Source organism: Micropterus dolomieu, linkage group LG14, assembly GCF_021292245.1.
Source record: "Micropterus dolomieu isolate WLL.071019.BEF.003 ecotype Adirondacks linkage group LG14, ASM2129224v1, whole genome shotgun sequence".
Lineage (NCBI taxonomy): Eukaryota > Metazoa > Chordata > Actinopteri > Centrarchiformes > Centrarchidae > Micropterus > Micropterus dolomieu.
The window spans coordinates 14,072,474-14,085,741 of NC_060163.1; the positions used below are offsets into that span (position 1 = coordinate 14,072,474).

General features: G+C 39.7%; 1 protein-coding gene and 1 long non-coding RNA gene across 2 annotated transcripts in view; one reads left to right on the forward strand and one right to left on the reverse strand.

Moving 5' to 3' along the window:
• LOC123983506 (protocadherin-15-like) overlaps positions 1 to 13,268 on the forward strand; it is a 216,791-nt gene that overhangs the window by 104,152 nt on the left and 99,371 nt on the right. Inside the window, exons 12-14 of the mRNA XM_046069766.1 lie at positions 2,804 to 2,953; positions 3,160 to 3,251; positions 4,265 to 4,366. Coding sequence (XP_045925722.1) covers positions 2,804 to 2,953; positions 3,160 to 3,251; positions 4,265 to 4,366 — 344 coding nt within the window. The remainder of the gene's footprint in view (positions 1 to 2,803; positions 2,954 to 3,159; positions 3,252 to 4,264; positions 4,367 to 13,268) is intronic.
• Positions 11,298 to 12,656, reverse strand: LOC123983098. Its single transcript, XR_006828124.1, has 2 exons — positions 11,936 to 12,656; positions 11,298 to 11,663 (listed from the first exon to the last, which is right to left on the reverse strand). It is a non-coding gene; the product is annotated as an uncharacterized LOC123983098 (long non-coding RNA).

The window sequence follows — 13,268 nt, forward strand, 5'->3', positions numbered from 1 at the left end:
ATTCAACAGTACTTTCCCTCGGTGATAATGCTTAAAGAGAAAAGTTCACCATGGTAATGTCCTCTCTGTTCCTCTAAACATTTTTCTTTCTCTTCCAACAGACCAGGGATCCTCAGCTCCAGTTATCATTGGACACCTATCATGATGTTTTCTCTGTGTCTGCTACTGGAATCAGAAGATATCTCACCCTGGTGCAGCCCCTGGACAGAGAGACACAGGACTCCTATACGTTCACGGTACTCTAGAGCCTTGTCATTTGTGTGAGAAAGAGAGGGGATAAACGTCTGAATACATTTGAATAACTCACTTCAAATCAGAGACCCTTGACTACCCATAGCAGTGGTCTTTAAAAAACACTCTTATCTAGAGAAGAGGTGGAAGAAGAGGGCGGTAGATGGATAGGAAAGAGAAGTCATATCCTGTAAGGAAGGAAAAGCAAGATAAAGTGAGGGTAGAGAGAATGCAGGGGATGGCGGTGCAGGTGAATAAGAGAAAATGGACTTAGAAATAAGAGAGCAGGAGGTTACAGAGAAAAGAAACAGGGACAAGAAGGACCAAGAATAAAAGAGAATAGAAGAAAAGAGACTTGCGCTCATTTCCTTTCAGTCCAGAATTTGAGTTGCCTCCACTACTGCTTAAAAATATATTTTTTAATTTTACATTTCAGCACTGCATGTGTTTAATATGTCTTAGCAGGGCTAGTAGGCTAGTTTTTCAACATTCAGACCAGTACTTCCTTTGCTCAGTGCAGAAATAGATGTAGAAAACAAGATTCAATACAGTGGTTGTTATCCCTATGTGTGTACCTTGTTCCGTCCGTTTTCCTTTTTCTATTCATCTTTGTGGCTGTCTTCCAAGCCCATTTCCCCCTCTTTTCTCTCCTCCTTTTGTTGCTCCTCTCCTTCTCAATCTGCCATTCTTCTTCTCTTCTTCTGTGTCTTATTTCAGTGCAATCTAATTCAGCAGCTTCTTTATTGGTAGAGCACACAGAGGCTGGCCATTGCCAAGCTCAGAGTATTTCTGTGTGTGTGCCACACCATATGATGATACAGCATTGTTACTTCATGCAGCAGTCTGTTATCTGTCAAGTTCAGTCTGGTTACACTGACAGTGTGCATTTGTGACTGTGTGGGGGAGTGCAGCACACTGTATGAGTTTATGGGTGCTTTTGTGCGCATGCAGCTATTTGGAAGTTAAAGATGGAAAACGCAGAAGGTCTGGCGTATTGATTGAAAGGCAGAGGTGTACAGTAATCATCATGAAAGCCTTGCAGAAGAAATTAAACTCGAGGAGGGGAGAGAGAGAGAGAGAGAGAGAGAAGGATGGACGGCTATGAGACATGGAGGATGATATTCATTTAAAGGAGTCAATCAGCTTCTTGGCAGATGAGCCTGTGGAGAAGATTGGTATCAGTGAAGAAGCTTCTGTTGATATGCACTTGGATGATTTCTAAAAAAAATGGAGTCACTGGAGGAAGTTCACAAAAACAAAATGACAGATCATTTTTCGTGAATTTAAAGCACTGTGGCCTGCTTAACCAACATTTTAAATGGATGCGTTTAATGCGAGTTATTTATTTATTTTTTTACATACAAGAGCATGAATGCTAAAATGTTTGTGTGTTGATTGTAGGGCACAGGAGTCCAAGATGATGTCAAAAGCCCTGCTGATCATAAAACAAATATAACACAACATACAGAATTTGATATAATTCTTAAATTGATTTGGCACTAAGCAATCCAGACAGCCTGTCTATTTTTGAGTGTTTTTGAGTTTCATCCCATCATTACTGACACTTTACAACATCTCAGAAATTGCCCTGTCTAAAAAGCTACAAGTCCAAATGTTTTAAAATGACAGGGAGCAAATAATGTATATAATAATGATGAATGCGTTCTGCTTAATGGAATAGCTCCACGTTTTGGGAAACATGTTTATTTGCCTTACAGCCAAGAGTCAGATGAGAAAATAAATAGTGCTCTCATGTCTGTACAATAAACAATAAGCTAGAGCCAGCATGTGGCTATCTTAGCTGGTAGCGCGGAGAAAAAGCTGGCTTGGCTAAGTTGGCCAGAACTGTACAGCTCAGTAATCAATTTATATCTCCTATAAATATACAATATACATATTTTGTGTTTCCCCCTATCTTTTTCACTAAGCTAACCTAACCGCTTAGCTGGATATTTAGTGTGTAGAGTGGTATTAAATCTTCGTATCTAACTTCGTATCTCCTGGCAAGAAAGCAAATTAAATAAGAATATTTCCAAAAATGTCAAACTCCACCTGGCACAAATTACTCTGGAGAAACTATTGGGTAATGCGCATGGAAGGTGCTTTTAAGCAGTAATTTACAGTGACATTATGATTAATTGGACAAAAATGTTTGTTTATAGGTATTTTTGTATGCTATACACATTTTAATCAGCCAGCAACAATCATGCGAAGAAATTGTATAGGTAAAATTATGAGAGACAGCTGGGGCAGATTGATTCAAGGATTTTTTAAGAGTTTTTCAGTTGCACCCACAAAAACAGTGATCCCAGAACAGGGATTTAGATCAAAAAAACACAGAACAACTCTGCCTCAAAAGAAACAAGGAAACAAACAGACGCTATCAAGATGTCAAGGACATACTGAGTACACAGTCCGCCCACCTCAGGATTCTCAAAAGGTAGCTTTTTTGTAGCTCGGCTGAAAGTAATATTTTCTACAAGAAGGAACATTCTCATTCTTTGCTCGTCAAAACAATGCAGTATACATTCTTTCCTTTCATCCCTCTCTTTCTGCGTCTCTGTCTCTCCAGCTTTCAGCATCAGACGGTGTCCAGCACAGCATTCCGGTTACAGTGACGATAACAGTGTTGGATGCAAATGACAACACTCCCACTTTTGCTAATGTCTCTTATAATGTCAACCTGTTTACTGATAAGATGCCTGGAGAAACCGTGTTACAGGTACACACAGTCACACACACTACACATTTTAATGTTATTAAATACTTTGTGTATTTGCAACATACTTTATTAAATGCTTACACTTGATATGGATGGACTCTCATGACATAATGTGAAATTGAAACTTCATCTTTCATTATGGTGTAAGAATGTGTGTGAGTGTTTACACACATGGCACTTTAGTGTGTTTGTATATCTCTTCCCAGCTGTCAGCAGTTGACTCTGATGCAGGTCCCAACGGTCAGGTCACCTACCGGATCCTGGCTGGTGACCAAGGACATTTTCTTATTGGCAACAGGTAAATATATTACATGTGTTGTAATATTATTTAGATTGTATTGATTATGTTAAAGGAATAGTTTGACATTTTGAGAAATACGCTTTCTTGCCAAGAGCTAGATGAGAAGATTGGCACCAGACTCTCGTGTCTGTGAGCTAAATATGAAGCTACCACCAGTAGCCAGTTAGCTTGTCTTAGCACAAAGAAAATGGGGGGGGAAACAGCTAAAATGGCTCTGGCCAACACGACAAGAAAAAAAAACACTTAACAGCACCTCTAAAGGCTTGTTTACACATCAATTTCTAATAAAATCATCCTTCACAAATGTGCGTCTGATAGAACGGACACTTCTATATTTTGCACTTCAGAGATCAGAAATCAGACATACTTTATTGATCCTCGAGGGGAAATTCTTGAAATTCACTCATGCTATTCCTGCGTAACCGTAACCTGAAGCATAGTTTTACACTTTAAGTCCATTTTCTTCTGTGTTTATGAGCCTAGTGATTGTATGTGCTGCCAAAATGCAGCTGACCTCAGTAATGTGCCTGAAAGCATCCTATGTAGATGCTGACCGAGGACTGTAGCTGTAGCTGCTGCTGTTGCTCTAGCATCCTGCTTTCGCTTTACAGGCTGGGTAGACATTGTGTCAAACTTTCTAATACACACAATCTCTTTTAAAATGTAAAAATTGTGGTTTTATGGGGTTGTGTGGTGGTCTATTTCTTGACGATGATGCAGTCCCTTGGAGACTTGTCATAACCTTGAGGCTGCCGCGCAGCCAGGAGAGACTAACCAGTGACATTAAAGCCATATTTGCAGACATATCTTACTATTCCTTTAACTAATTCAGATTCTACAACGTGATATTGGGCATGATACCAGTTTGTGAAAGCATTTTCTCTGCAATACTCTCAGAATAAAAACTAAATATGTATTCATGTTACATGCTACACTTACTGCCTTCATTATAATAGTAATGAATAAAATAATTTATTAATCATGTAATACTGAATGAACTGTTTCCACAGCACTGGGGTCATTACTGTGGCACCAGGTGTCGATCTCACTGTTGGGCGGAGCTACGCTTTGACTGTAGAAGCCATAGACAACGGGCATGTTCCTCATAGGAGGTAAGCGTTTCTCTCTGTCTGCTTCATCAGTCTTTCCCTCTGTGTCTGGAGCTGAAGCTTGAAAGGTCATCAGATTTCCAGAGCTTTCACACTCATTGTCAGACTCTGCAGCACTCGCCATCGCTCCCTCTTTGTTTCACTTTGCCTGCAATTCCCTCCATCCTGCTCACTATTTTCAGGTGAGCCGTTTTCATTTTCAGAAAAATATTCCGAATTATAGTTTTACATTGGAAAATGGCAGGAAAGAAATCTAAGAGAGGGGAAATGGGTATTATACGTGTGAAAAGGAAAAGGAGAAGAGTGAAGTAGAATCAAAGGTAATGACATGGCGCCTCTCTACTTGTTACTAGTTCTTCGTGTCAAACGGAAAGAAAATTACACTGTCTGCATTTCAGAGGAGGGACAGTTGAAGTAAATGAAGGCACATCACATCTTCAATAAATGATGGTAAAAAAAGACAATGTAATGCACTCTGCCACTGTCGCGTTCTAATGGATAAGGACTGACTTGATAAGGTGAAATTTTTTTATTTTTGTTCTCCCCTGCCTCCTGTTTCCCATCTCCTGTTCTTAATCTCTCCTTTGTGAATTAAATCAATAAGGAGCTGTAACTTTCACCAACTCACAAACTTTATTCCCCAACTTTGGTTATTTTATGGGAAAAGCAGCTGCTCCTAATATTTTAACTCTGAGTGTATTGATTAGGTAGCTAAAGTCTGGCAGAGAGCAGTTAAATTGTGAATTTTTTTTGTTTTAGCAATTACCGTGCAATATCTGATAACAGAAGCGAATCCAGCCATCGAAGCGCTCACCAATTGGAACATGGCCAATCTATGTTGCTCAGCAGATTGATGTAGCAGCTGCACTGGCAGAGAGTTTAATTCCTTTAGTGTTTTTCTGCTGCACCGTGCCTCAACTAAAGCAGGGACTCAGTGGGAACATGGCATGTGCTTTTTGCAGGTTTCAAATAAGAGGGACAACATGCTTCAGAAGGTGCTTCTTTTGATGCCTGTTGGGCCCCTTTTCCGTTCAGTTTTCTTGTTTCCTTGTATATTATGTAACACAGAAGCGCCATAAGAAAACATAAATTTGGCATCATTGAAAACAAAAGCCAAGACTGAGCACCAGCGCCAGCCTGAACAACGGCCTGTTGTTTGCTGATACTCAGGGCACACTTGGGTGTAGTTCTTTGTGTTTTGCTCTTTGGAATATCTTAACAAAAGGATAAATTAGCACTACAGTTTCCTTGCAGAAAGAACAAACAAGCCACGTCCTTGCTCTGTTAAAAAAAAAAAAAAAAAGGGTTCATTACACACACAGGAACATTTAATAACAATCGCTCGTTAGGTAGGTCTGTGTGAAAGGAATGGTTTAATAGGTTTGTATAGGCTGTGGAGATATCCCTCCCTTCCTCAGTTAGTGGTGTGTTTTATCAAAACACACTCTAATGAGCAGTCAGATGCTGCCGCTATCAGCGGCTAACAGTGGAGATTTCTGTTTATTAGTCTCCTGATGAAAAGGTAATCACATTTATTCAACTCACCTCACACCCGGTTAAATGTTAGAGTATAAGAAATCAGTATGTTTTGCATATGACAGTGTGTCCATCAGCAGAGATGAGGAGCGGGCTACAGAGGTCTGGTAAACTCACATCTTTCTAACGTTACACCCCCAGATGCTTTTCATTTTCAAACTTTTAGTCTTCGGCCCAATTGACACCGCTTCTGGAGCCATGAAAGCCTTTATACACCTTTTTATCACCATATGCAGTAGTACTCTCTTATAACTGTAAACAGACTTTGAAGTGTAACATTAAAAGTCATTAAAAGTGGCAACTGGTACTATGGTGTTCTGCATGCTTTGTCAAAGATGAAAAATAAAGAAACTGCACTTATTGGGGGGATTTACTAAATTTGTCAGGCTGAACAACCAGTCATAGAGCTTTGACTGCCTTAACCCCGATTCAATATGCTCAATCGACCGTACGCCCACCATTTAAGGCCAACTAGTACCCACGGTGCCGGACACACCACAAAAACTAGAGGGTTATGGTCAGCCGCAGATGCTCAGTGATGGAAAAATGCTGCCCTATGGCTGAATGTCGGCTTGGCCAGTGCCTTTCGTGCCATAACATCAAATTGAAACAAAGTTTCATTTGAATAGATTTTGCTTCAGCTTTGAAGGTATTTGTCTAGTAGTTATGAAAACGGGGGAACAAGTTTTATTTGCCCTAATCCTGGTCCCAGTCCTTTAACATTGGTCTCACTCAAAAAAATTTACTTAAATGTTGATTAAATGTATATCCGACACACTGGAATAACAGCTGTAGGCTACTCAATTTGACACACCTCATTTACATGAGCTACTTGATCCAAATACTTGACGTCAAAAATATCAAGTTGATAACTTTCGAGCTCTCATTCATATCACATTAACAATTTGAGAGTTTAGCTTCTGTCCTTATAAATGATCTTTGGCCCAACACAGACACCGGCTGCAGGGAGCACTTTCACCAGACAACAGACAAGTTTAATTTTGGCCTGTCATGAAGAATTAACGCTAATTAGTAGGACATGGTATAATCTGCCACTGGCAACGTTTGTCATTTTAACCGATGAAAGAGACGGTCAGTAAAATGCAAAGCTGCTGAATATTTTCAACACTACTACTCTTTGCTAATGATAATAAGCATCTGAGTCAGGCGAATCTGTGCATTTTGCCAGTTTAAGTGTCTGAACTCAAAGTCACACGTCAGTGAGCCCAAATATTTTCACTTTCACACCCTCTAATTTCCACTTACATATGCAGCAGAATGCTCAACAGTAGCAGGCAGAGGTGGATAAGACACAGAAAAGTTTAGTAAAGAAAGGAGTAGATTTTGATGGGCTTTGTTTTAGCCGAGACCAGTCCATTAAAATACGCCTGGATTGGCCCCTATAACGATCCTTAGGATTCTCTAATCAAAACGAATAATTAAATACTGAAACCGCTCATCATCTCGGGAACAGCACAAATTACATTTGCTTCATCATTTGACTTGTGGGCTGTCCTCAGATTTACCCAAATCAATCAATCTGTGTCTAATAGATAAATCTAGTTTTACAAAACAGATAACACCTTAAGTGTAGAATAACAATTATTATTATGGCTTTCTTATAGCTGTATTAAAATGATTGAATATAATGTTTTATTTGTTTAAACTGCAGTGGATTGCTCTCTCCAACAGTGTTTGTCAGTCATCATAAAAACTAGAATCCTCTGGTATGTGGTTCCAGTTATGTAGCTGCCAAATCAATACAGAATTTGAACCACTGCAGATTGAGGTGGTTCCAGTGATTGGCTCACAGATTGTCCCCAAATTTCCCCAGACCCCCTGTTTATCTCAGCTGAAAACATAACCTGCATAAGGAATCAATATCTATCTCTGCTACCTGATTTATTAAAACTGTGGGTCAGGACCCAAAAATGAGCTGTGTGTCCTCTTACTCGTGGGCACCAACAAGACATAATAACTTTGGATCTCAGCTTATGAGTATTACGTCTCCATGTTAGGGGCCTGGAACTGTTGAAGAACCCTTGAGATACATGTTTCATTGAGATTAGAAGTGCTTTTTCATGGCCTAGATAGATGCACCCCAGAATACTGAAAACAGTTTATGCTCAGGGCTCTCATTTATACTTTCATCAAATTGTAGGGTAAGAGAGAAAAGAGGGCACCACCAGAGAGAACAGATGAGATGGGATAAGATGTTAGATAAATAGCTAGATAGAGATCAAAATGAAGAGATTATTGTGTGCTGTACTTTAAGAGGCATGCAGTAAATCATGGAAGTGATACAAAGTAATTGTTTTGCAAGTTGCAAGCAGTATTGGGCAAGCTATTTAAAAATAATATATACTCAGTACATATTACTCATATTACTTTACTTTTGTTACTTGGCCCAGCTCTGTTTAAACCTTCTGGTTTAAGAAGCAGCCGAAAGCAGCCAGCCTCCAGTTTGGAGGTACAGCAATACAGTTGACTGCCTGCTGCAGAATAAGATGCACTTTATTAATCCCACAAGGGGAAACTCAGTGTTTTCACTCTGTTGTTAATGTTAGTATTTTACACAGGTCTGAAATACACACACGCACAAAGAGGACCTATAGCAAAAAAACATGGAGAGATGTCAGGTGCGGTGCCCCAAGCGGTTGGGATTTCAGGGACTTGCTCAAGCCCACCTTCGGCAATGCCCAGGATTTTAATTAGCACCTCTCCAGCTACCAGTTCACACTCTGTATCTGTGGGCCGAGTTGGACTTGAACCGGCGAGCCTTTAGTTTCCAGCCAAGTCCTTATGGACTGAGCTACTGCCACCCCAAAAGGGAAGGGGGACGGGACCCTATTTCTCTGCATTTAACCCATCCTATTTAGGAGCAGTGGGCTGCCATCGTACGGCGTCCGGGGAGCAGTTCGGGGTTCAGCCTAGTGCACACTAGAGGATAATTGGAACAATTTTTGGTCAAATTCGGCCCCTCTGATAAATGTGTGGGTGTTCCCGAGTTCAGGGTGGTCCGAACAGATTATTTCAATTTGTGTTATTTCGTGTTGACCAGTAGAGGGGAATAGAGTTCCATCCTCCTACAACAAAAAAAATATTATTAACATTATTAGTATTTTTCTTTAAATAATTTATTATTAAGTTTGCCCTGCCTCTAAATATCATAGGCCACTCAGCCTCAGCGTCAAGTCATGTTCTGTGGAGTACCAACCCTTTTGGGCGATTTCAGTCTGGTTGAAACGATCACTCTGATAAACTATCATGTTAAGGCATTTTATTTTATTTTTTTACTGCAGGAACTACAATGCAATCTTTAAGGGTTCCGGGTGGGCTTGCACTAACATGTTTTTATCATACAAAACCTGTTCCAAGAAGATTTGTTGTATTTTTTGCTCAAAGCATTTAAGCAACTCTTGATTTCCACTAAAATACTCCTCAGATCAACATGGCTAATGTTACCTCAACTCAGAGGAGCAACTCTATTGTGTTATTAAGAGAAATACCATTCAGTTGTTTTAATAATCAGGTTAAATTAATTAACGAAAAGGCTTTCTTAAAGTTTTCTGCCAGAAAAGCTTTATGAAGTCAGGTGACATAAAGAGTCCCAGAAGGGCGCAGGTTTGGTGAAAGTTTTGTAGTATTATATCGTATAAGTATTGACTTATTGTTTTAACCCAAACCATCTTTTCCTAAACCTAACTAAAGGCTTTCTAACACGTGGTAAATGTTGTGAAACGGTTGCGGTTAGGTTAGCTTTTGGCTCTAAAACTACTTGGTTAGGCTTTGCATGAATGTACTGCTTCTCAGCACTGAAAAACAGACTTGAAGAAAATGTACTTTGAGTTACATGAAGTGTGAGCCATTATATGCCTGGTGTAAAGAGCCATATTTAAAATCGAAACATGTGTTGCTTGTCAGACACTCATGAGATGAACAACTGAAAAGCACCGCAAAAAATCATTGAATGTAGACCAGGGAGTCTTAATTAGAAGAGCAGCAGCTTGATGCTGAGAGTTCAGAGAAATATAAACAGGACAGTAAAGTGCACTCACCTAAATACTCATCTAACCCAATAATGATTTGCTGGACCACCAAATAGCTCTAAATGGCTGGAGAAGAGGAGGTTATTTATGTGTACAGCAAGGCTGAGTGGTGACGTGAAGTTTGAAGAGGACAGAACATGCTCATAATTGCAAGACTGTTGTGTTCAAGACTAAGCAACTTTTTTGCCACATTCGCTCTATAAGAATCTAATGTGCAGCTGGTGTTTGTATGTACACACGTGTGGGTTTGTGTGTGTACTGTAGAAGTAGGAACAGTTACAGTATATGTAACCATGTCTATGAAATGGATAATGAATATTAAATAAGAAAGAAAGAATTGCTTCCTCTGGTAGACAGAATTTTAGGATGCCAAAAAGAGAGAAAGTAGGACCCAGCTATGGAAGAAACCATGACTGAATAATCTCCACTCCCTCAATCGGTTTTCATCAATAATGCCATCTGAATTGTTTTAATAAAACACTGGCTTTCACTCTCTCTAGCGGCTTACATTTCTCCTGCCTTTATCTATTTATTTATTTATTGTTGTGAACGTAAACAGATTTTGTGGGCTATTGTTTAGACCCGGGGTTCTTTGGCTGTTACAGTCGATGATCCAGTTTGAGTGGAGTTAATCTCTCCCTTCTCTCCCTGCTGAAACTCTGCACTCTCGCCAAGTATGAACACAAACTAAATCCCTGCGGTATTTTACCCTGAAATTCAGGGTGACTTAAACCTAACACCACTTGTTTCATGTGGGGGCAAAAATGGGAAACGGGTGTACTTGGGCTTTTTCCAACCCTTTGATTAAGAAACATTATTAATAAACAATTTGATAAGGTAAATAATTTAGTACATTCAAACCTCACTGGCTGTTGAGCCAGTCACTGTAAACTCATGCTGTACAACGTCCAAGCTCAAAGAACTTTTATTTTAAACTCAAGTGGTGACTCTAAGATACGTTTCTAAGATGAGTCAAGAGACTGAATATGGCAAAATAGGTTTTTTGAAATGAAAAGAAATAAGAAGTCTAGAATATTCCCACTTGATTGCTGTTGGTGCCTTTAAAAACATAATGCCCTGAATATTTGACTCAGTTTAAGCTTTATATAGCATCAATGAAGAGTTTGAACAAGCTAATACAGTATAGGTGCATCTCAGAAAATTAGAATATTGTGAAAATTATTAATTATATTGTAAATTTTTCCCCGTAATTTAATATATAGATATATTCTAGATTCATTGCACATACAGTGAAATATTTCAGGCTTTGTTTTAATCTTGATGTAAGTCTAAAATCTATATCTCAAAATATCAGAATATTAGAATAAAGAATGTATACTGCAGAATTGTCAACCTGAGAAGAGCCTTTAATCTCTCAGTCTGGTTCAGTACACACAACCACAATCATGCACAAGACGTCAGACTTCACAGTTGTCCAGAAGTCACTCATTAACACCCTCCACAAGGAGGGTATAAGCCACAGAAGGTCATTGCTAAAAGGGCTGTCTGTTCGCAGAGTGCTGTATCAAAGCATTTTCATGGCAAGTTGACTGGAAGGTTAAAGTGTCGTAGGAAAAGGTCCATAAGCAACAGGGACGACTGCAGCCTTGAAAGGATTGTCAAACACAGCCGATTCAAGAACTTGGGGGAGCTTCATAAGGAGTAGACTGATGCTGGAATCAGTGCACCAAGAGCCACCAGGCACAGATGGAACCCTGAACAGACAGGAACAAAAACACAAGAACACCTGAACAGACTGTATCAAAATACACAGAGGACAGACACATGGACAAAACAGACCGACAGGCAGACCAAAACCAAGCACACAACAAACCCCCTACAGTGACCATTTCAAAATAAAACAGGGAAACAAACAGATACACAGATAAGGATTGTGACACCGACTTGTCCAGGAAATGAGCAACAAGTTTCGCATTCTTAGTGTCAAGCCAGTCCTGGACCAGAGACAACGTCAGAACCGTCTTACCTGGGCTAAGGAGAAAAGGAACTGGACCGTTGTTCAGTAGTCCAAAGATCTCTCTTCAGATTAAAGTAAATTTTGCATTTCATTTGGAAATGAAGGTCCCAGAGTTTGGAGGACGAGTGGAGACGCACAGAATCCAAGTTGCTTGAAGTCCAGAGTGAAGTTTTCACAGTCAGTGATGATTTGGGGTGCCATGTCGTCTGCTGGTGTTGGTCCACTGTGTTTTATCAAGTCCAGAGTCAATGCAACTGTCTACCAGGAGATTTTACAGCACTTCATGCTTCCATCTGCTGACAAGCTTTATGAAGATGTTGGTTTCTTTTTCCAGCAGGACTTGGCACCTGCCCAGATTTGGTAAAGAAAAGTTATTTATTCAAAGGGTAACAACTGACACGCTGGAAACTGTAACAGAAAAAGGGCCGATTGGATGCTGCTTAAACCAATGAAAACAATATAACCAAAAAGAAATCTCTACTGAGAGAGATTGCTAGTTAACCTATGCAAGGTAGTAAAAACAACAAACAATTTCAAAACCAAAACACAAAGAGAGCAGCACCCTTAGACTAGCACAAAACAACTACACAGAAGTAGCGATATTGGTATAAAGCTAAACCTGGGCCCTATTTTCATAAACAAGGTTAACATCAATTATTCCAAAATAACACACTCGTGTTCAGCAAACAGTATTCTAACAGCCATAGACACAGTGAGGCACACCGATTAGTGCAAAGTGGCAAGCAAACACTGTATTTAGCCACAGTTGTTGTCAATTTCCATCTCTCGATTGGAGGAATCCAGCACTGGCCGCGCCAATCGTCACCGAGCCCAGCCAGACAGCAGGTGGAGTCGATGTCATTTGATCCAATCCTCAGCAGGCAATCCTACAGCTTATTAGCATACATGAAACCTGTACACCTTTCACTCAGAACAATTAAAGTTGTCCAGGATCAAATTTCAACACTGAATTATCTAAAATAATTAGTATAGCAGATGTCACTTCTCTTTTCCGTTGAGTATTAGTTTTATTTGCAGTTAGTGCATTGTTATCTCCCAATAATATAAGGCGGTCATTTGCCAGAGAGCTAAAAACTGTAGTTCTCTAAACTGTGAACCAGGTAATCAAATATTTGCAGAAAGACAAACAGACAGAAGGACACGCGCTGTTTACGGTGGAATAAACAGCTCTGTCAACTCAAGGTCATTATGGTGTGTTTTATGTTTATTAAGTTATGTCTAGGCTATTTATCAGAGGGGAAGTAAACACTGTGTAATTAAGACTTAATTTTAAGTGAAACAATATATGTCAGATAGCACCTCAACTGCCTCTTGGTGTTAT